Here is a 23,362-nt window from a genome sequence, read left to right on the forward strand (position 1 = left end):
AAATGAATTCATTTTTTATATTGAATAAATCGATGTAAATGACGATACAATCAAGTTGTTTCAGCCAAATAAGTAGCAGCTGAAATTTATATTTTTTTCACTGCCCAAAAAAAAATTGGAAACGAAAAACAGAATATATTCGGCCACAATGACGTAAATATTTTGGAATGATACAAACATATCTGTGAAACAAAAATTAAATAATTTTTTTGTTTTGCTTGAAAACTTTGTCAATTCTCTGCACAGAATAACAATATTGAAAATAGAAAAAAGTAAAACTTTCGTATTTTTCAATCAAACTATGTTTATTCATCTGTGCCGTAATATTTGTCGATTTTGTTGTTGTTATTTGTGTCAGGATTCTTTTTTCACTTACACACTCGGTGACTTTGATCCGAATTGAATGGAATTAGAATTTTGTTGTTGTTGTTGTTGTCGGTGTCGCATTGTAAATTATTTCATTTTATCTCAATTCAATCATTCATTTCAAACCAAAATAAACAAAAATTCTATTTCAAAATTGGAGAAAAAAAATTGTAAGCTGATTTTACGCTGAAAACAAAATTCTTTATTATTATTTTTCTCTCGTTGTTGTTGTTGTTGTCAAATGATGAATCTTTTTTTTTATGAATGCTAAGGTTTCAAGATATTTTTCTAAAAAATGAATGAAAATTTTAGTTTGTTTTTTTTCTTTGTTCCATACTTATTTTTCTTTTTTTTAGATTTGAATTATCAAGATTGTAGTCGATGTTCAACAACAAAATAAAATTCAAAAGATGTTCGAGAATCCTATATATGTAAAATTCTTATAACCATCATAAAAATAAAGTTACAATCTTAATTCATTTATTATTAAAATGAATGTTCAAAAGTAAAAAACTAAAAACTAAAAAAAGGGAAAAATGATATGAAAAAAACTAACCCCGTTGATTTCAGTATAAATGATGTTGGTTGGTTGGTTGGCTTCACAATAAACAAAACCATAACCATCATCATTTATACATTCAATATTCATTAATATCATATATATGGCACTAATTTAGTTTTTTTCCTCATTACATTCACCCTATTACTCCAACGGCCTGGATATAAAAAAAAACAAACAAACAAACCAAAACTTATTTAGCAATTGACAAATCATTCTAACCATTATATTACATAATGAACATGTTATACATTGGTTTTGATGGTTATCTGAATCTTCAGTAGAAAAAAAGTTATGATGATGATGAACTTGTACAACTTGCATAACGTTTTCTATTGAATTTTTTCCGTTTGTTTATTTTTCATTTCATTTCAATTATTATTAGAAAAGCAGTAGAACAAAAATTTTCCCATCAAAATAAAAAGAATCCAGAATTTTTAATGGTTATTTACAAGGCAATCATATTCAGTCTTCCTTTTCATTCATTTTTGAGTGAATGAATGTTAAATCCATTCGGTGAATGAAGAAATGCTATTTTTCTCTTTCTGTTTCATATTAATATGGATGTTTGAAAATTTGTTTTTCCAAATAATTTTACTCAATTTTTTTTTGACATTTATTCTCATTAATGTTTCATATTTCAATTTTGGTCAAGTGCATTTATGGTCCATGTATGATGATAATGATGTGAAATATAAATGATGTCATATTATATAACGTCAAAACTTGAATGAAGATGAAAAAAGAAAAAACAAAACTGAAATACCGTTTGGTATTAGTTGAACAACTAGAAAAATAAAGTTGAAAATTTTCCTGTCTCTTTCGTTTATCTCCTGGCCAATGTTTTTTTTATTTTTGTAAATTGGAAACAATCACAGAAAAAAATGTTTGGATAAATAAACACCAATTTTACATGGTAATTTGTTGTTGATTTGATAATCAAATTTCAAATTTTGTATAAAACAAAAACAGAAAACAATGTTGTCCATCTAACTTATGATAATAATAATGGTCAGAACAATCGACAAAAATACAATGAAATAACATTATTATAATTTTGTTTGTTTGTTTTCAAAATAAAAAATTTGTTATTCAAAATTCTATCATATGTTTATCTCACATTGGTTGACAGATAATCATGATGATCGTGTGTTTGTGTGTGTGTGTGTGTTCAAAAACCAATGTTAAATTCTTTGTAGAATTGTGTGAAGAATAAATTACAATTTTTTACATTAAAATGTTGTTTTTTTCGGAATTGTGAACAAAGAATATAATGTAAAAGAAAAGACTAAAGAATAAGAATTAATGGAAGCAAAAAAAAGGACAATTTCTCTTTCTCTTATGGAGCCATTGTGTATTCGTTTTTGTTTTTTGGTTCATACATTCACAGGATGTTTAGCCAACCCGAAAAATCCCAACAAAAAAATCTGAATTGTTATATATAGATAAAAATTCTCATTTTTATTAGACCATCTGGCCAATGTTTATATGTATGTATGTATGTTTGGATGGGATGTTTGAGATAAATATTAATGAGAATCAAACCATCATCATCATCATCATCAAATTGAATATTTTGTAGAGAAAAAGAAAAAATTTCATCGGATACAACTGAATATACAAACATTGTGTGTGTGTGCGAATATTTATAATTTTTAACATTTAACATAAAAGATAACATTGAATTCTTTTTTTTTTTATTGAATCTGGACAAAATAATAATAATGATTATCATTATGATGTTTGTGTGTGTGTTTGTTTGAGGTAAGAATTTTCTCTTTTTCATTAGTTTGTTAAAAAAAATTACAAAACTGGATTTATTATAAAATCAATTTATTTTATGAATTTATATTTTATTTATTTATTTAGTAAAAACCATATGGATGATAACCATATTGATGATATTGTTGTTGACCATAATGATTATAAACTGGATAATGATATGATCCATATGCTTGATATGGATCAATATCTGAATAGCTCATTGATCCACCACCGCCACCACCTCCACTACTACCGCCACCACTGTAAGAATCATGACTTCCACCATAAGATTGATAACCATGGCCACCGCCGCCGCCGCCACCACCATAAGATGATCCATGACTATAACCATGAACAGGCATTACCGAAACATGTTCTTCATGATGATGATATTTTTCCTCTTTATGTACCGGATAAAAATATGGTTTATATTCTTCTTTACATTTTTCATCATGTCCTAATATAAATCTGAAAATTGTTTTTTTTTTTTTTTTGTTAAACAAAGAAAAGAAAACATTAACATTAAAAAATTTAACTTACAGATTTTTTCCCTTTCTTTTTCCACTAGTTTTCAATATGGTTGGCATACCACATTTACTATGATTTGGAAACATAATTCTATAGAACAAAGAATTGACAAAAAAAGAAACAAAATTAAAGAAAACACAGGTTCCATCTTCAGGTCATAATTTTGAATATAAAACACGTGCAAACACCAGAAAAAAATAAACACTTACGTTGAACCACCTTTTTTTCCACCCGATTTTAAAATTAAACTTGGATTCGATTCAATTGTCGGAAACAATGAACAAATAAAACAAACCGTTAAAATAATTGTTGTCCACATTGTCATCGAAATAGAATGTTTGAACATTTTTGTTCAAATTTTTTTCAACAAAATAAATTCATTAGATAATTTTTTTTTTTTTGTAAAATGTATTTGAAGATTCGCCTGGAACAAATCATTTCGCTTTTATATGATTTTTGTTTTTGTTTTCTCACCAACTTTCATTTTTCAAAAAATTTAATAATAATTATAGCTGAATGATGACAAACCTTTTTTTCAATTCAGGTAAGGAAAAAAAGGATTTTTCTTCCTTGAATGCACAATATTGAGAGATAACCAACCCATATTTAAAATTTAAAACAATACATGAACTTTTGGTTTGTTTGGGAAAAAACATCTAATGAAAATGATAAAGATTTTCAATCATTGTCAATTAGCAAAATGCATTAATTTTTTTTCCTTTATAAATTTATTTCCTTTACATTATCTTCTGAGATTGACATGTTTTTTTTTCTTTTTCCATCATCATCATCATTATCATATAAATTGAACTTGTCATAAGCAACCGAATAAGATCATCCATCCGTTGATCCAATTTTTTTTGGATCAAATGTTAAGATCAAAATGGATCAAACTGAATTATTTATCATCTAATAATGATAATAATCATTAACACAAACACCAATACACATAAATTGTCAAAAAATCAATCACTAATGATAATTATGGTTAATAATCAATTTTGATAATTTCATTGTTTGTTCATTGTTTTTTTATTATTTATTAAAATTTATCAACACTGCACTTATGATAATATGCTATACAATAATGTAATTCAATTTGAATTGAAATGATGATTTAAATTTTAAAAAAATTATCACGTGTCACGTGATTATAATTGTATCATTACCATATTGATTAATTATTGTTTCATTATTTGAAAACATTGTTGAATTAAATGATTTGTTTATATTATCAATAATATTACGATGAACAAATCTTAACCGTGAATTACATAACATCAATTTATAGTTAGTCCATGGAATGTATATATTTGGCCAACAATCTTGTCTATTATCAAATCGTGGTATAATTGATTGTGATGGTTGTAATGGTTTTGGGGTTGGCGATGGTGGTGGTGGTAGTTGCGGTGAAATAAAATTTTCTTCATATTGATTATTGTCAAAATTTTCATTATAATTGTCTATCCCATTAAAAATATCATCGTTTTGATGTTCATTTTGTTGTTGTTGTTGTTGTTGTTCATGTTGATAATCATCACCCATCTTTCCAATAATCCATTTATAGTAAAATGAAACATCGGTAAATAATGCAACATTATTCGGTTGACAGCTAGCTGCCAATATTGAACTGGTTATACCAACCAAATATGGTTTACCATTACGTTCAATTATTAATCCACTTCCGGAATCACCATAACAAGGTGAATGCGATCGTGATCGTGCACCAATAATATCTCTTGATGAAAACATAAATACTGGTTGTAAATGAAAATATCCAGCCAAAAGACGTTCATTTCGTTCAATATTACGACCAAATCCAGCCATTCTACTTTCAAATCCCAATAATGATTTTCTGGATTCTTGATTCATTCGTATCGGATGTGAACGTGATGTTATCATTACTGGTGCCGATAATTTTAATAATGCTAAATCGGCTGTTGTAAATAAATGTCGTGCTGGTTTATAAATTTCAATCACATTTCTTCTCATTGATTTGGTTGCCATCGATAATTGATCAAGACCAAAAAATACTATTGGATTTTCATTAACAATACAATGACCGGCCGTCAATATCCATTGCGGATGTATAAGAACACCGCCACAGCGACCTTTGTTGATAACCATAACTGTCCATGGAAATAATTCAATAGGTGTTGGTTCACCATTAACAACACGACGTATACGATGAATTATCGTTTCATTTGATTTTGAATCAATTTCAAATGATTCATTTGATAAATGTTGATTTTGTTTCTCGATGATAATAAATAATATTCCAATCGAAATTAATAGAAAAAATGTAACCGAAAAAATTTTCATCATTTTGAATATATTTTTGTTGTTGACAAATATTGTTGATCAATAGAATAATGATCATTTCTACGCTTCAAATACATACTATTTATATGTTAATTTTCTAAAATTCCACTATCATATAACGTTATCAAACAAATTTATTGTGTTTGTGTATGAGTGTGTATTGAAATCATGATCGACTGATAACAACCTTTTCTAAGCTGATAATAATATTCTTTTATATTGTTTTTTTACGACATTAACTTAGCTAATTTGAATAATAGATATTCTTATGTTTAAAATGATAAGCTTTCTTGATAAACGTTTATCATCAATATGTTTCACTTGTATCTGAATTTTGATCCAATAATATTTCTGTTAAATTTTCATCATATAATTGTTGTATACGATTTTTAACAAACATAAATGCTTTACGTATAAATTCTGGATGTTCAATATTTAATTTTTGACTAAAATCTTTTAATACTGTTTCGAATGGTTCACATATATCATCGAACCAGGATTTTTGTATACCACGCATTAAATGTAAACGTATTAATTTACAAATCATTTCATCGAACATATCCATATCGTTTAGATTATCAAACAACATATTTAACATGTACATTACATTTACACCATGAGCACGAAGACGAATTGTTTCATGATAATTGAATTCATCCCATGTAAATCCAAATAAACATAAATATTCCGGATGTAAATCGAGTAATCTGTTTTATAATGGAAAAAAAATATTATCAATTTAAAGCAAAAACAAAACTATAGTACCTGAGAAATAATTTCAATCCAAAACATTCATGTTGATAATGGACAATTTTATCCCATTGTATTCGTAATGATTGTAATTCTTCTTCACCGAATTCTTCACAAATATTATTCATCATATTTCAGTTAGTTGATATTCGACTTTTGTTGAAATAAACATTCGAATAGAAATGTGCGAATATTAAAAATGCATGGCAATAATATCATTTTCTACGACTCACAATGATGATGAATGAAAACATTTTATTGTTGTAATATGACATCGTTTTTAATTTGAATAGAAATTAGAAAATAGAAACGAGCTAATCAAGCCAGAATAAAATTCGTACAGAATATGCATAAAATAATGTTGCCAAAAATAGATCACAAGTTTTTCGTTGTCAAAATTTCATTTAAAAAAATATTAAGGACAATTTTTTTTAACGGAAATAACAATTGAAAAGAAAAAATTTAAATATCCCTGTCATATTAGAATTTTTGTCGTAAATTTGCTAAAAGTTTCCATAAAAAATTTTTCGATTTATCCTGTTTTTTCTGTACTTTATGTGTATTTCGATTGTTTATTGTTGTTGATGTTGTTGTTGGCAAAATATTTATTGTCTGTGTAACAGGTGATGTTGATGATGTTGGAATAGATGTTTGTTGAATTTGATTCGATGGCTGAGATGGATGATTTGAAGATGATGATGATGATGATATCATAGACTGGTGTAATACTGGTTGAATTATCAATGAATTAGGTTGTTGATTTACAATAATTTTTGGCTGATCGATTTCAGAATCACTATACTTTTGTTTGTTGATCAATGATTCATTTAACATTGTCGAATATTTCAAATTATTCATCAATTGATTTGTTCGTAATGTTGAATTATATTGTTCACTACGTTTTCGTAAACGTAATTGATAATCAAATAAACAATTACGTCGATAATCTTGCATCATTTCATGTTTAGCATTATCATGTAATGAATTTAATCGATAATAACTTCCTGAACGTTCAATATCTGATTCTAATAGTTTAAAATTTTTTTCAATTTCTCTCAATAAATATCCGAATGCTTTACGCCATGCAATCATTGTTTTTTTATTAAATATTTGTTGACCAAGTAAATCCAATAAATGTTCCAATAATGTATCACGAAGTTGTTCAAATGCTTTCAAACTAATACGACGACGATAATGATTACGTGCTAAACGTTTTAACATTTGTATCATAATATCCGGTTTTTCCAGATTATCAACCAACATACCAATAGTATACATTACATATGTACCATGTGCCATTAATTTTTTATCAATACGTATTGAATGATTTTGTTGAAAATTTATTGGAATATCTTTGAATGATTTGAATTTTTGTTGATAATCAGGATATTTGGTAAAAAATCTGATTTGTGGGCAAAAAATTTTTTTGATCATTAGATCACCAATTTGAAAAAAACAATCGACTTACCTTACTAAAAGTTCGGCACCTAAAAATTTAAATCCTGCTAAATCATTACGTAATACAGTCCATGTATCACGTACTAATTGAATTTCTTTTTCCGATAATTCTATTTCATTATCATTGATCTGTAATGAATCAGATGATTCTTGTTCTGAATTCGGTATGGTTAATGTTGTTGAAAATCTTCGTTTAAATTTTTGAAACATTTTTTTTCATTCTTATTATCACAATATATTGAATATTAAATGAATTTGAAAAAAAACATTGCTAAATGATAATTGGGAAAAATCAACAGAAATTAAAAGATTTTCCACAAAAAAAAACTACTACTTTCGTTACGAAGCAGCATATTCTATTTTTATAATTCATTCGAAACAAAAAAAAAATTTTCGATTGAAGATTTTGTCAACATATTGTTGATTATGCTGAGGTTTTTATGATTACCACAAAGAATATTCATGTTATGCAGCTTTTGCTGAAAATTGTTAACTGAACTAAATTTTTTCTGACATTTGTAGCAGTTCTATTGTGTGTATTCTATACGGAATTTCTTTCACCGAATGTGATGATAACCACCAACAAGATGCACAACTATCCAAAATGAAATGAAATAAAAACTTTTATTTTCTCATTTAATTTATTATTATCATTATAAATGTTAACAGTTAATTAATAATTATGATTGTCAAAATTTTTTTTTATTATAAAAACAAAACAAAAACATTCAAAATAAATTGAAAATTTTAATTTAACATGATATTTATTTTGTTCAATGAATTACAGAATTAATGTTGGATTGTTTTTCGGCTTCAAGTATTAGATTTTCAAAATCAATCATTGATACAAGTAATTGACGAACATTATTCGAAAATTTTCGATCATCTAATTGATCCATTTGTTCTTTAAGATTCAATAACATTTTCTGTATTCTAGCACTTTGTTCAGAAATTTTATCCGCATATTCACAATGTCCATGAGAATTTAGATAACCAACATCATTATTACTTTGATCGATTAATTGTTGTACGAATAATGTTAATGTTGGCATTGATTGATCATCACCTTGATCATATAACATCATTATCACTTCAAAACGATCGATTGTTACCTCTAAATCTTTACGAGTATATGCAATCAATTTGGCCATAAATGGATTATTGACACATGGAATAAACGATTCAGCACGTTTGATTATCAATTCCAAATAATCTAAATCTTGTACGACCATTCGTCTATATTTGTTTATTTTTACGTTATCTTTATGTTCGAATAATTTTTTATGAGCTGTTGTCGATAAATTCTTACCACGTTCGATTAATTCCATTAAATTTTGATCTTTAAAACCGTCATTTGTTTGTTTTGCATCAATTTTTGGTGGTGAATGACCAACTATATGATGAAATAATAATAATAACGATGAAATGATTTGGATTTAAATTTCATAAACAAATGAAAATTTACCAAAATCATGAACAGCGTATAAAAATAGTGAATAAACCATTGGAATATTGGTTGCCTGTATGATTAGGAACAACTGTATCATTTTGAATTTTGACATATTTCAGCTAAAAAAATTACGATCTGATATCCAGTGATTTTTTTTCAAATATTTTGGATAAATGATCAAATATTAAAAGCATTTATTTTTTATTTGATTAAATTCGAACTTGAAAAACATGCGCTTGATTGTTATACGACGTATATGAAGAGCACACTGTTTTAATTTTCTCTCAGCCAATCAGAGCACAGCAGAAAAAAAAATTCAACGGTCATTTTGAGCGTAAACAATTTTGCTAACTTTTGATGCTGCAGCATGCTTCATTCGTTATTCGTTCGAAATACGTTTACATTACGGTCATTTTTATTCGCAAGCTTTCATAGTTTTTATTGTTTCAAGAATGGCTTCTACATTTACCTCGACGATGGATTTCGAACAAAATGATGATTCTTCGTCAAGTTTAGCGTTGGAAAATCTTACCTTTGATTCGACGAATGATTCAATTGAGCAAAAATCTTTTGATGGTGGTGAACATAATGAACAAAAAATAAAGACATTTCTTCGAATCCGATCCGATGTCGCAATGGATTCAAGATACAAAATTAATGGCAATAAATTTTCGATCGAAAAAAAACCTAAAAAAACTGATGAATATTGTTTTGACAAGATTTTCGGCATAGAATCTAGTCAATTTGATGTATTTAAAGATTGTACCCTGCCATTACTAAAGGATTTAATTGTTGGAAAAAATTCTTTAGTATTTACATTTGGTGTCACGTCATCAGGAAAAACTTTTACAATGAAAGGAAATTTACGGCAGCCTGGTATTCTTCCATATTCATTTGTCATACTATTTCAATCGTTTATCAAATCAATGGATATGGGATTGCCTACATATAAGCCAATATATTTTTCTGATCGTAAACGATTAACCGAAAGTGATCAACAATATGAAGATGAAATACGCAGATATATGGTAGAAAATTCCATAAATGATGAAGATTTAAAAAATTTTGATAAAACCGAAAATATGATCTGTCAAAATCATCATGATCATATTGAATCATTACAAACATTATTCAAAGGAAAACAAGAAGTCAACTTATGGGTTTCTTATTTCGAAATCTATAACGATTACATTATTGATTTATTAAATGTCCGTTATAAAAATGAGCCTGAACCAAAAGTAATGCTCGTTAAAGATGGCAAAGATCAATATTATGTAAACGGTCTTCGTCAAGTTTTTGTCAAATCAGCCTCAGATGCTTATATGGTTTATCTGTTTGGACAAAATAATCTGAAAAAACATATTGCTCAGACAGCATTAAATTTAAGTTCAAGTCGTTCACACTCAATTTTCAAGTTAACATTGGTACGTGTTAATCATTCGACTGAACAATCATTTACATCCAGCATAAATTTTTGTGATCTTGCTGGAGCCGAACGTATCGCTAAAACGGGCAATGTTGGACAACGTGCAAAAGAAACCAGTAAGATTAATCAATCTTTGTGTCTTTTAAAACAATGTATTTCAGCTTTGTCTGAAAAAAAAGAGTAAGAATTTTTGTTTACATTTGAAATTTTTTCTAATTTTTATTTATTCATAGTCAACATCGAATTTCATTTCGTTCTTCGAAATTAACTCATGTCTTACAGCCATATCTCTTTTCAAATGGCGGTTCTTTCAGTACAATAATAAATCTCAATCCTTCAACCCAATTATTTGATGAATCTATTTTTTCATTGAATTTTTGCAATAATATTAAATCGGTGCCTACTTCAGTGATGACACCATATAAAAGGCGATTGACCATTTTACCTGGTCATAATCTTGATGATATTGATGAAAACGATGAATTTGAAGACGAATTTGAAGATGAAGAAGAAAATAATGATGAAGAAACGTGTATGGAAAAAAATCATTGTCTTTGTGATAAATTAATGAAGGAAAAGCAAATTCTTGAAAAAGATCTTCAAAGTTGTCATGAAGAATATGGAGAAATACTTGCCGATCTTAAAGATCAAATGAAAACACTGAAAGAAAATCACCAAGAAGAATTAAAACGCAATGATAAGCTATGGTTATTGCGTATGGATTGCAATAATGATAAATATCAATCTGAATTGGACTCGAAAATAAGTGAAAATGAAAAACTCAAAAGTCAATTATTCGAGGCCGAAACAGAGTTGGTAGAATCTCAACAAAAGCAAGAAGAATTGCAACAAAAAGTTCAAGAATTCAATGATCTTGAACAAAAATTCATAACGATGATGGCGGAAAAAGAAAACCTAAGGACAAATGTTATTTGTTATGAAAAGGAAATTACTAAAATGATTAGCGATTCTTTCGATCAATTCAATTGCAAATTGAACGACATGAAAAACATTGATGAAACATTAAAACAATATACGCTAATAATCGATCAAAAATTAGAAAATTTAAAAAAAGTTAACGAATATGTTAAATCATTAGAAAAAGAATCAAACGAATTACATCAAAAAAATGAAGAATTACTATCAAATATGAAAGCCATTGAAAAGGAAAAGAATGACCAACAGAAAGAAATTGAACGTTTAAAAAATGAATTGAAATTACAGCTAGTTACAGAAGATAATAATGATATATTTTCCGTTAAAAAGAATAAAAGAACAGTTATTAACCAACAAATGTCATCGGTTAAGAAGATTAAAATTGCCAAAAATGATTTAAGTCCATCATCTTTGATTTCACCTGACGCAATGGTATGCATTGAATTATATTTTTTTCTTTTGTTTTCTAATTCTTATTTTTTTTTATTCATTCTATTTAAAGTTTCACGAATTTCAATCAGAACAAAAATGTAAAGAGACAAACAATAAATATAATACGCGGAGCCGAAGTCGACGAAATTTATTTTAATATTAAAACAAAAATTTTATTAATAAATTATATTTTTTTTAATTAATTTTTATTAAAATTATTATTTTCAAAACATAATTAGTAAAACTTATGATGACCTTGAAAATAGAAAGTTTTTTCTCTTATCATTATTTTCTTGTTGTTGTCTAAATCATCATGATTGCATATTTAAAAGGATAAGAAACAATCATCAAATGAAAAGGCTTTTGATGTAATCATTAATAATGATTCTTAAATTTAGGGTTGCCAGATACGGGGAGGACGGGAGGACATGTCCTCCTTTCAGAAATTTTGTCCTCCTGTCCTCCTTGAGCATGAAAATGTCCTCCTTTCATATAATTTTTAAAAAAATTTTGAAAATTATTCAATTTTAATAGACCTTCATGTAATAACTTTTTAAAACTGTCGTGTATAAAATTGGTAAATGCTTTCGCATAACTATTGGTGCACTAAACAAGCTGAAACTTTTATTTTATTTCATATCTCTTATTTACAAAAGGTCTGGGTCAATGTAATCTGGAAATTTAGCATTTATTACAAAAGATAAATAAACAAATAAAAAATCAATATTCACCTGGTTCTTCTTCCAAACCAGGGAGTCCTTCATCTACATCCCAGAACAAGCTGAATAATGAGTATAAATCTTTTTCATACACTGAAACATAAAGAAAATCCGCAACTAACCAATCCAACCTAAGGCCGCGGTCACATTAGAACAGAATAACAGACAGACAAAACCAAAATTTATTTTCCGCCAAAATTTATTTTGTGTCATGATTTGATTGAAAATACGAATGATTAGATTGATTTTCATTTTACATTTTATCGAACCTTACTTGCGACAAAATGATTGATGTTTTTCTTATTCATTGGATCATAAGCCGAATTGTTTACCTAAGAATTTTGTTTTTAATTAATTGAAATGTTGAATTTCGAATTTGTGAATCGAACTAAAAACATATTTAAATCAAAACTGGAAAATTCCAAAGGTTTCAAGGTATGAGTGTTTTTTCTTTAATTTCATTAATTATTAAACAATTTAGAGAATGAATGAAATTCCGTCACATTCATTGTCTATGTTAATGTGAAAACGTGGTTTTTTCTCGAAATGATATATAAGTCGTGATATCTCATAATATCGAACTTCAGCAATCGAAATTATGTAATTTACTATTGCTATTCACGATTCACAATCAACTATTGGAAAAGAAGAAGATTCTCAGCTATCATCAAAATCTTTCTTTATTCTTTCCGTTTTTGCTCAATCAATCAGCTGAACGAGATGAACAATTATATTCTTCTTAATAATATAGTCGAAGATGAGACAAAACAAGCCTAAGTTTTGAGGCATATGCTGTATGAAACAAAATTTTTCTCGGCAAAGAATTTATAAGGATCAAATTCAATACCAAAACAATAAAGCAATTGTGACTAAAATTTACAAAACGAAGGAATTGGATTTTAAAGACGCAGATCAAATTGATTTCCTTCTGTGGCTTGATTATGTTCAAAACGAGAACCTTAATAACGACAACTTTTCAGATTACCAATTTATATTTGTTATAAAAAGATATTCTTCACCTTAGATTGGAAATTTGTATTTGTTATAAAAAGATATTCTTCACCTTAGATTGGAAATTTGTATTTGTTATAAAAAGATATTCTTCACCTTAGATTGGAAATTTGTATTTGTTATAAAAAGATATTCTTCACCTTAGATTGGAAATTTGTATTTGTTATAAAAAGATATTCTTCACCTTAGATTGGAAATTTGTATTTGTTATAAAAAGATATTCTTCACCTTAGATTGGAAATTTGTATTTGTTATAAAAAGATATTCTTCACCTTAGATTGGAAATTTGTATTTGTTATAAAAAGATATTCTTCACCTTAGATTGGAAATTTGTATTTGTTGAATGAAGATATTCTTCACCTTAGATTGGAAATTTGTATTTGTTATAAAAAGATATTCTTCACCTTAGATTGGAAATTTGTATTTGTTATAAAAAGATATTCTTCACCTTAGATTGGAAATTTGTATTTGTTATAAAAAGATATTCTTCACCTTAGATTGGAAATTTGTATTTGTTATAAAAAGATATTCTTCACCTTAGATTGGAAATTTGTATTTGTTATAAAAAGATATTCTTCACCTTAGATTGGAAATTTGTATTTGTTATAAAAAGATATTCTTCACCTTAGATTGGAAATTTGTATTTGTTATAAAAAGATATTCTTCACCTTAGATTGGAAATTTGTATTTGTTGAATGAAGATATTCTTCACCTTAGATTGGAAATTTGTATTTGTTATAAAAAGATATTCTTCACCTTAGATTGGAAATTTGTATTTGTTATAAAAAGATATTCTTCACCTTAGATTGGAAATTTGTATTTGTTATAAAAAGATATTCTTCACCTTAGATTGGAAATTTGTATTTGTTATAAAAAGATATTCTTCACCTTAGATTGGAAATTTGTATTTGTTATAAAAAGATATTCTTCACCTTAGATTGGAAATTTGTATTTGTTATAAAAAGATATTCTTCACCTTAGATTGGAAATTTGTATTTGTTGAATGAAGATATTCTTCACCTTAGATTGGAAATTTGTATTTGTTATAAAAAGATATTCTTCACCTTAGATTGGAAATTTGTATTTGTTATAAAAAGATATTCTTCACCTTAGATTGGAAATTTGTATTTGTTATAAAAAGATATTCTTCACCTTAGATTGGAAATTTGTATTTGTTATAAAAAGATATTCTTCACCTTAGATTGGAAATTTGTATTTGTTATAAAAAGATATTCTTCACCTTAGATTGGAAATTTGTATTTGTTATAAAAAGATATTCTTCACCTTAGATTGGAAATTTGTATTTGTTATAAAAAGATATTCTTCACCTTAGATTGGAAATTTGTATTTGTTATAAAAAGATATTCTTCACCTTAGATTGGAAATTTGTATTTGTTATAAAAAGATATTCTTCACCTTAGATTGGAAATTTGTATTTGTTATAAAAAGATATTCTTCACCTTAGATTGGAAATTTGTATTTGTTATAAAAAGATATTCTTCACCTTAGATTGGAAATTTGTATTTGTTATAAAAAGATATTCTTCACCTTAGATTGGAAATTTGTATTTGTTATAAAAAGATATTCTTCACCTTAGATTGGAAATTTGTATTTGTTATAAAAAGATATTCTTCACCTTAGATTGGAAATTTGTATTTGTTATAAAAAGATATTCTTCATGTTAGATTGGAAATTTGTATTTGTTATAAAAAGATATTCTTCGCCTTAGATTGGAAATTTGTATTTGTTAATTGAAGATATTCTTCATTATAGATTCCCAATTTATATTTGTTATAAAAAGATATTCTTCACCTTAGATTGGAAATTTGTATTTGTTATAAAAAGATATTCTTCACCTTAGATTGGAAATTTGTATTTGTTATAAAAAGATATTCTTCACCTTAGATTGGAAATTTGTATTTGTTATAAAAAGATATTCTTCACCTTAGATTGGAAATTTGTATTTGTTGAATGAAGATATTCTTCATGTTAGATTTGAAATTTGTATTTGTTGATTGAAGATTCTCTTCATGTTAGATTACCAATTTGGATTTGTTAAATGAAGATTCTCTTCATGTTAGATTGGAAATTTGTATTTGTTATAAAAAGATATTCTTCACCTTAGATTGGAAATTTGTATTTGTTATAAAAAGATATTCTTCACCTTAGATTGGAAATTTGTATTTGTTGAATGAAGATATTCTTCATGTTAGATTTGAAATTTGTATTTGTTGATTGAAGATTCTCTTCATGTTAGATTACCAATTTGGATTTGTTAAATGAAGATTCTCTTCATGTTAGATTGGAAATTTGTATTTGTTATAAAAAGATATTCTTCACCTTAGATTGGAAATTTGTATTTGTTATAAAAAGATATTCTTCACCTTAGATTGGAAATTTGTATTTGTTATAAAAAGATATTCTTCATGTTAGATTGGAAATTTGTATTTGTTATAAAAAGATATTCTTCGCCTTAGATTGGAAATTTGTATTTGTTAATTGAAGATATTCTTCATTATAGATTCCCAATTTATATTTGTTATGAGAAGATTTGAAATTTGGATCAAATGAACCATTTTGAATTAAAAATTAAAAATTTTCATTTCTTGTTTGAGCTGCAATGCTAATGGGACAGTTGAAAATATGAAAGTGAAATTGGAACTTTTCCAAAACATCGAAAACTGTTTAAACTACGAATACATGGAGTTTGGGCCGTATAATTTCCCTGGTTTGCGCACAAGAGCGATTTAATTGAGCCTGGGATACATTTGCAAAAAAAAAAAAATGTCCTCCTCTGGCCCTCCGCCGATCTGGTAACCCTATTAAATTACTTGTTGATAAAAATTTTTCGATTTTACCATTTCTTTTTTTGTTTAAAATGCATTGCTTTCGGCAAATAAATTTATTTAATTTAAATAAACGTGCTAAGAATCATCATCACAATGATTTTTCAAATAATCATAGCAATTATAGTTTTGTCCATTTCATTTGGTTATCTGTTTTATCAATGGAAAAAGCGACAATGCATTTCGAGCATAACGAGCCGTGGCATTCGACATCAAAAACTACCATCATTTTTCAGTGTATTGTTGTCAAAAAAACGCTTGGAACTGGAATCTTTTGAAAATATAAAACGTGTGGGAAAAGTCTATGGATTTGAAATGTTTGGTGGAGTTAACATAGCTGTTGCCGAGCCAGAATTAATTCAAGTTGTATTAAGTAAAGAATTTACCAACTTCCCAAATCGTCGAGTAAGAAATAATTTCATTCGTTTCCAACTTTTATTTAATACGATTAATTTATTTATGATTAGAAATTCAACATTGATGATGATATTTTTGCAAATGTTTTATCAGCCGTCGATTTAGATCAATGGAAACGTTTGCGAGCAATCGTAGCCCCAACATTTGCTACAGGCAAACTACGCCGGATGAAATTTCGAATGGATTCAATTTGTCGAACCTTAATCCGTAATATTGATTCTGAATTGAAAAAATCCGGTGATCAGGATTGTATCTTAAATATTAAACAATTTGCTGGAGCTTTTACTATGGATACAATTCTACAGGTTGCATTTGGTTGTCAAATTGATTCGTTAATAGAACCTAATAATATTATCATAAAGAACGTTAAAAAATTATTCAATACTGATATGTCTCTAAAAAACATAGTAATGTTCCTTATCATGTTTTCAATGCCTAGTTTTATTGCAAAAATATTCAAAGTTCGTCCTAATAATGAAGTCATCACCTTTTTCTCCAAATTTTCTCTGGATATTATTGAACGTAAAAGAAAAGAATTTATTGAAAAAGATTTTTCAAAAGCATCAACTTTCATTGAATTTCTTATCGAAGCTGAACACGAATATAATATGTTACAGCAAAAAAATAACAATGAAGATGATGAGAAAAAAACTGTAAAATATATGACAAATTCTGAAATGATTGCACAATGTGTTTTATTCTTTTTAGCCGGTTATGATACGACAGCAACAACAATCACAATGGCTTTATATAATTTGGCACTAAATCCGGATAAACAACAATTAGCATATCAAGAAGTTGAAAGAATTTTACAACAACAACAACTTGATGATGACAAAGATCCATTAGAATCATTGGTTTTAGATTCTTTTGGAACAAAATTCGAATACATAAACGGAATAGTTAATGAAACATTACGTATGACACCACCGGCAACATTTTTGGAACGACGTTGTGAAAATGATTTTGTTCTGAAAACTGAAGATGATCGTATAAAATTTTTAGTAAAAAAAGATGAAATCATTCAAATACCAGTCTGGGCTTTGCATTATAATGAAGAATATTTTCCTGAACCAGAAAATTTTCGACCCGAAAGATTTTGTAAAGAAACAGCAGACAATTTTCCTAATTATGCTTATTTACCATTTGGTTCTGGTCCTCGAGCTTGTGTTGCCAAAAGTTTAGCATTATTAGAAGCTAAAATGGCTTTGGTTTGGTTGATAAAAAATTTTCAATTTTCAAAATGTACAAAAACAACAATTCCCGTTGAATTTTATAATCAAGGCGGTTTTCTTTCACCAAAAGACATTTATCTTTCTGTTGAACGAAGATAGTAAATAAATCTTATCTTAATAATTGAATGATTTTAACTTATGATCAACAATAAAGAAATTGTTTTCAAGTAAAAACAAAAAAGTTTTTGATAAAGTTAATTTTTTTTCTCTGATAATAATTGATTAAAGTAGACTTTATGTTTTGATTATCAATAAAATCGATAATGAATTTTCGTATTTTGTTTTTGTTTAACATTTTCAATCTACTCATGTACCTCGATCTACTACTCGAATATGGCATCAACAGTTGGAAAGAAATATGATTTTACTGGTAAAGTTGCTTTGATTACCGGTTCAAGTTCGGGTATTGGTGCAGCTATAGCATTACAATTTGCCGAATATGGTGCCCGAGTAACAATAACTGGCCGAGATTCGGAAACATTGAAAGCGGTCGGTAAAGAAATTGAAGATAAAAGTGGTCATCGCCCGCTACAAATCCATGGTGATTTTATTGATCAATCGTTTGCCAATGAATTGATTGAAAAAACGATTACCGAATATGGACAATTGGATTTTCTTGTAAATAATGCTGGCATTGGAACTATTGGAGGTCTTGAGAGCGAAAATTTTATGGCCGAATTTGACAAAGTTTTTGCTATCAATGTTCGAGCTCCTGTTCATTTGATAAAACTTGCTGCGCCACACTTAGAAAAAACTAAAGGAAATATAATAAATATTTCCAGTATTGCATCACTTGTGCCGGTATGAAATGATTTGATAAATTGAAAATGATGATAAAATTTCTCTTATAAATGTAGTATTCTTTGATATATGGATCATCAAAAGCAGCATTGGATATGGTAACAAAAACTTCGGCCAAAGAATTAGGACCGAAAGGAATTCGAGTCAATTCAATCAAGTATGTACATCTAATTAGAAAATATGATGATTGAATTACTCATTTGATTTTGTTTTGAATATAGTCCCGGACCGGTAGTGACAGCAATCTATCGTTCATTGGGTATTGCTACAAAACCTTTATACATGGAAGAGGAAATTAAAAAACGTACTTTGTTGAATATGGCTGCCGAACCGATTGAAATTGCTAATTTAGCATCATTTATTGCTTCTGATGATGCACGTAATATTACCGGTTCAATAATCGTTAGTGATACCGGTGCATTGTTGATGTCAAAAAAATGAACTAAACACAACAACAAAAAATCAATGCATGAATTACCAAACAATCTTCGTATATGATTATTTAACGAGTTCTTTTTATTTTGCATGGAAATTTTTAACGATAATTTTAATTACAGTAAAACAATTTCAATCTGTTATTATAAACTTCATTTTGTGAATGTAATCTTTTTATTCGGAATTATATTTCTATATTGAGAAAAGATAGTTTATATACTCAAAAACATTTTCAAGGCCAATATTCTCTCTTGATGAATTTTTTGAGACAGCCTATCATAATAAAACTGAAAAAACTGATTGCTTGATATAATTGAAGATAAAGTGAATTCATGATAGAAAAGAATAACGAATAAAGTTATTTGGGTTTTTTCTATATCTGTTTTATTCATCTTTCAAAAAATCTCTTAGTTACAAAAATAAGAAAATTTTGTATTTTCTGATGAAAACTTATATTTGACCATGAAATTTTGAATGTTTATTATCTGTGATGTATTATTTTGATTGAAGAATGTATGATGAATGAGTGTGAATTCATTGATTCCTCATCGATTGTATTTGAAATAACAGCAGATATGAATTTATATTTTTTTAACTTTCATATGAATGTTTTCGTAATTCAAAGCGATGATTTTCTCTCTTATTTTTTTCTATTAACTGACTTGGTTTTCAGTAGTATATAAACTAACCCCATCCAAATGAAAAATAACATATTCCAACTGGTCGTTATCATCATCAGATCGATTTTAATCATCAGAATAAAACAACAATGACATCGGCAATCGTAAAGAAATATGATTTTACTGGTAAAGTTGCTTTGATTACAGGTTCAAGTTCTGGAATCGGTGCAGCTATTGCATTACAATTTGCTCAATATGGAGCTCGTGTAACAATAACCGGTCTGGAGACAGAAGATTTGGAAAAAGTTGGTAAAGAGATTGAAGATAAAAGTGGCCATTGTCCGCTAAAAATCCAAGGTAATCTTACCGATGAATCGTTTGGCGTTAAATTGATCGAAAAAACGATTGAAGAATATGGACAATTGAATTTTCTTGTGAATTGTGCTGGTGTTGCAACTTTGGATAAAGGACATGAGAGTGATAATCTGATGGCCGAATTCGACAGAATTTTTGCTATCAATGTTCGAGCTGCTGTTCAATTGATACAACTTGCTGTGCCATATTTAGAAAAAACTAAAGGAAATATAATAAATATTTCCAGTATTGCATCACTTGTACCGGTATGAAATGATTTAATAAATTTAAAATAATAAATTTTCTATAGAATATTTAGTTTTCCTTATTATATAGTTCATCAAAAGCAGCAGTGGATATGATTACAAAAACCTCAGCCCAAGAATTAGGACCAAAAGGAATACGAGTCAATTCAATCAAGTATGTGCATATAATTAGAAATTATCTTCAATTGAATAATAATAAATAATTTCGTTTTTGATATAGCCCTGGACCGATAATGACACAAATCTATCATTCATTGGGTATGAAACCTGAGGAGGCGGAAGGGTTAATAAGAAAATATGTTTTGCTCGATATGGTTGCCTATCCAATTGAAATTGCTAATTTAGCATCATTTCTTGTTTCTGATGATGCTCGTAATATCACCGGCTCAATAATAGTTAGTGATACTGGTTCAATGTGTAAGCCATTAGTGTGATTATATTTTTTATGAAACGAAATTTTTTTTTTAAAGTTAATACACAGAATTTGAATAAAATTGAATAATATTAATAATGAATATTGTTTGTTTTGAATTATCCAACAAATTCGATAATAAATGTATACGTCTTTGTATCTTATTAAATAAAAAAAATTTAAAAAGAAATATTTATCTGTTTCCTTGGATACTTTGTTATTGATTTGATTATTAATAAAATGAAATGATAAAACAATAATTTATTGAGTATTTATTGTGTTGAAAATTATCATTTAATTACTGTTCAAAGTATCAATCATTATGTATAACAAAATAATGATGATTTGTACATTTTTAATAAATCTATTGCTTTTTATTTGCTTGACCAATTTGGCTGAATGTTCTAAACATTATGCACCAATTATTGAACTTAAAAATTATGGTAAAATACGTGGAATTGTTCAGAATGAAGTAATGGTCAATTTTTCAACAATCGCAGAGGACATTTATCTTTATCAAGGGATTCGTTATGGTAAAGCAAGAAGATTCGATCGACCCGAACGTGCTGATTCATGGCCAGATATTTATGATGCTATTGAATATCGAGCAGCTTGTCCACAACTTGGGATTAAAAGTAGTAATTTTTTTAATCAAACCGAAACGATTAGCGAAGATTGTCTATTTTTAAACGTTTGGACAACTAAAAGAGCAATGGAATTGGCAAATAAACCAAAAGAACGACGTCCAGTTATGGCTTACATACATGGTGGTGCATATAAAAGAGGAACTATTTTCAATCAAAACTATGATGGAGGAATATTTTCCGCTAATGGTAATATGGTCGTTGTTAGCATTGCGTATAGGCTTGGACCTTTCGGTTTTCTTTATACCGGAGATGAATCAGATCAGGCTAATGGTAATCAAGGTTTTTATGATCAAATTCTGGCATTACAATGGATTCAGGAAAATATTCATTATTTTGGCGGTGATCCTAATCAAGTGACAGTTTTTGGTCAATCTGCTGGAGCGTTTAGTACAGCTAATCTGATATTATCACCATTAGCCAGTGGTCTTTTTCATCGAGCCATTCTACAATCAGGTTCATCCATTACGGATACTGCATGCGCAAGTAAATCGCATGAAAAATCAAAAGCTAAAATAATTGCTGAGAAATTAAATTGCCTAGGCAATATGACAGCAATTACCAAGTGTTTACGGCAAAAATCCATTAAAGAATTATTATCCGTTCATCTTGATCAACAATTAATTCCAATTTATGGAAGCGAATTTCTACCACTAAAGCCGGTAGAAGCACTGAAAAATGATCATTACAAAATTAATAAAGTTGATCTTATGTTCGGAGCCAATCGCGATGAAGGTGATTTCTATGTACAAAATTCATTCGATGGTATACACAATGTGAGCATAAATTTAGTGAAAAAAAAAATTCGTGAACGTTTTGAAAAACATTCATATGTTGAAGATGTGGTACATTTTTATACGAAAAATTTGAATGATTCTTCAACACTTGAAGAAAAAAGGTAAGTTAATTTTTCAAAATTTGATTAATCAATAATTGATTGGTTGATTGTAGAATTGCCCTGTCGCATGCCTACGGTGACTATCATATAATTTGTCCGACAATTTTGTATGGTGAAGAATATCATCGCCGATTTTCAGATACAAAACAATATTCATATCGTTTAATGGCACCTGTTAAATCGATGTTTTTTGATAACAAATGGAATGGTGTAGGACATCGACAAGATCTTTTCTATATATTTGGTGTTCCATTTCGTTTCGCACATAAGATATCATTTACACAACATGAACGTGATCTAAGTCGTGATATGATCGAAGCATGGATTCATTTTGCTCAGAATGGTATTCAAGGAACGATTGGCAACACAAATATTGAATGGAAAGAAGCTTTTGATGGATCATCTTCTGCACATTTTATGGCATTGGATTCGAAACATTATCATATGGTTAACAATTATTTCAAATCAATTTGTGATGACTTTTGGCGTCCAAAAATATTTGTTTAAATTATTTACAATAAAATGATTTTCAAATGATTGATGAAGTTTTTATCACTTAAGGAAATGAGGAAAGTTGATTCGCATAAACAAAATAAAATTGTTAAAGTAAATATTGTGATTAAAGATTGTATGAAACAACATCAACAACTCAGTAATTTATTGATAATTAAGTTTTGAAAAAAGCAATAAATTACCACTACTTGTTGATTCAA

The 23,362-nt window shown here is 27.7% G+C and overlaps 9 protein-coding genes across 9 annotated transcripts; 4 read left to right on the forward strand and 5 right to left on the reverse strand.

The window, feature by feature from the left end:
• Window positions 1-2,741: 2,741 nt before the first annotated feature.
• Window positions 2,742-3,653, reverse strand: LOC113790722 (uncharacterized). Its single transcript, XM_027340418.2, has 3 exons — window positions 3,427-3,653; window positions 3,230-3,307; window positions 2,742-3,157 (listed from the first exon to the last, which is right to left on the reverse strand). Exons 1-3 carry the CDS (start codon window positions 3,561-3,563, stop codon window positions 2,791-2,793), a joined length of 582 nt encoding a protein of 193 aa, XP_027196219.1. The 5' UTR covers window positions 3,564-3,653; the 3' UTR covers window positions 2,742-2,790.
• A 669-nt stretch (window positions 3,654-4,322) lies between these two features.
• On the reverse strand, window positions 4,323-5,681 carry LOC113790786 (chymotrypsinogen A-like). Its single transcript, XM_027340489.2, has one exon. The coding sequence runs from the start codon at window positions 5,540-5,542 to the stop codon at window positions 4,361-4,363; it is 1,182 nt and encodes a 393-aa protein (XP_027196290.2). The 5' UTR covers window positions 5,543-5,681; the 3' UTR covers window positions 4,323-4,360.
• Window positions 5,682-5,846: 165 nt separating this feature from the next.
• On the reverse strand, window positions 5,847-6,443 carry LOC113790682 (uncharacterized). The gene is made up of 2 exons (XM_027340376.2): window positions 6,305-6,443; window positions 5,847-6,246 (listed from the first exon to the last, which is right to left on the reverse strand). Exons 1-2 carry the CDS (start codon window positions 6,418-6,420, stop codon window positions 5,847-5,849), a joined length of 516 nt encoding a protein of 171 aa, XP_027196177.1. The 5' UTR covers window positions 6,421-6,443.
• Window positions 6,444-6,769: 326 nt separating this feature from the next.
• Window positions 6,770-8,054, reverse strand: LOC113790785 (uncharacterized). Its single transcript, XM_027340488.2, has 2 exons — window positions 7,758-8,054; window positions 6,770-7,691 (listed from the first exon to the last, which is right to left on the reverse strand). The coding sequence occupies exons 1-2, from the start codon at window positions 7,955-7,957 to the stop codon at window positions 6,770-6,772; spliced, it is 1,122 nt and encodes a 373-aa protein (XP_027196289.2). The 5' UTR covers window positions 7,958-8,054.
• A 298-nt stretch (window positions 8,055-8,352) lies between these two features.
• LOC113790736 (uncharacterized) lies at window positions 8,353-9,492 on the reverse strand. Its single transcript, XM_027340434.2, has 2 exons — window positions 9,213-9,492; window positions 8,353-9,140 (listed from the first exon to the last, which is right to left on the reverse strand). The coding sequence occupies exons 1-2, from the start codon at window positions 9,307-9,309 to the stop codon at window positions 8,521-8,523; spliced, it is 717 nt and encodes a 238-aa protein (XP_027196235.1). The 5' UTR covers window positions 9,310-9,492; the 3' UTR covers window positions 8,353-8,520.
• Window positions 9,493-9,523: 31 nt separating this feature from the next.
• Window positions 9,524-12,194, forward strand: LOC142645503 (uncharacterized). The gene is made up of 3 exons (XM_075821833.1): window positions 9,524-10,803; window positions 10,857-11,991; window positions 12,062-12,194. The coding sequence occupies exons 1-3, from the start codon at window positions 9,650-9,652 to the stop codon at window positions 12,146-12,148; spliced, it is 2,376 nt and encodes a 791-aa protein (XP_075677948.1). The 5' UTR covers window positions 9,524-9,649; the 3' UTR covers window positions 12,149-12,194.
• A 4,374-nt stretch (window positions 12,195-16,568) lies between these two features.
• LOC113790735 (cytochrome P450 3A56-like) lies at window positions 16,569-18,354 on the forward strand. The gene is made up of 2 exons (XM_027340433.2): window positions 16,569-16,972; window positions 17,035-18,354. The coding sequence occupies exons 1-2, from the start codon at window positions 16,664-16,666 to the stop codon at window positions 18,316-18,318; spliced, it is 1,593 nt and encodes a 530-aa protein (XP_027196234.2). The 5' UTR covers window positions 16,569-16,663; the 3' UTR covers window positions 18,319-18,354.
• Window positions 18,355-18,502: 148 nt separating this feature from the next.
• Window positions 18,503-21,210, forward strand: LOC113790734 (putative oxidoreductase MexAM1_META1p0182). Its single transcript, XM_075821835.1, has 6 exons — window positions 18,503-19,020; window positions 19,077-19,177; window positions 19,242-19,435; window positions 20,487-20,695; window positions 20,749-20,849; window positions 20,916-21,210. The coding sequence occupies exons 1-6, from the start codon at window positions 18,553-18,555 to the stop codon at window positions 21,127-21,129; spliced, it is 1,287 nt and encodes a 428-aa protein (XP_075677950.1). The 5' UTR covers window positions 18,503-18,552; the 3' UTR covers window positions 21,130-21,210.
• A 169-nt stretch (window positions 21,211-21,379) lies between these two features.
• LOC113790733 (acetylcholinesterase-like) lies at window positions 21,380-23,186 on the forward strand. Its single transcript, XM_027340431.2, has 2 exons — window positions 21,380-22,649; window positions 22,703-23,186. Exons 1-2 carry the CDS (start codon window positions 21,430-21,432, stop codon window positions 23,154-23,156), a joined length of 1,674 nt encoding a protein of 557 aa, XP_027196232.2. The 5' UTR covers window positions 21,380-21,429; the 3' UTR covers window positions 23,157-23,186.
• The last annotated feature ends 176 nt before the right edge of the window (window positions 23,187-23,362 follow it).

Source organism: Dermatophagoides pteronyssinus, unplaced genomic scaffold (assembly GCF_027571235.1).
Source record: "Dermatophagoides pteronyssinus isolate colony J.1.1.1.1 unplaced genomic scaffold, Derpt_VIB-CSIC_2022.12 sq0013, whole genome shotgun sequence".
In the NCBI taxonomy this organism is placed as follows: domain Eukaryota; kingdom Metazoa; phylum Arthropoda; class Arachnida; order Sarcoptiformes; family Pyroglyphidae; genus Dermatophagoides; species Dermatophagoides pteronyssinus.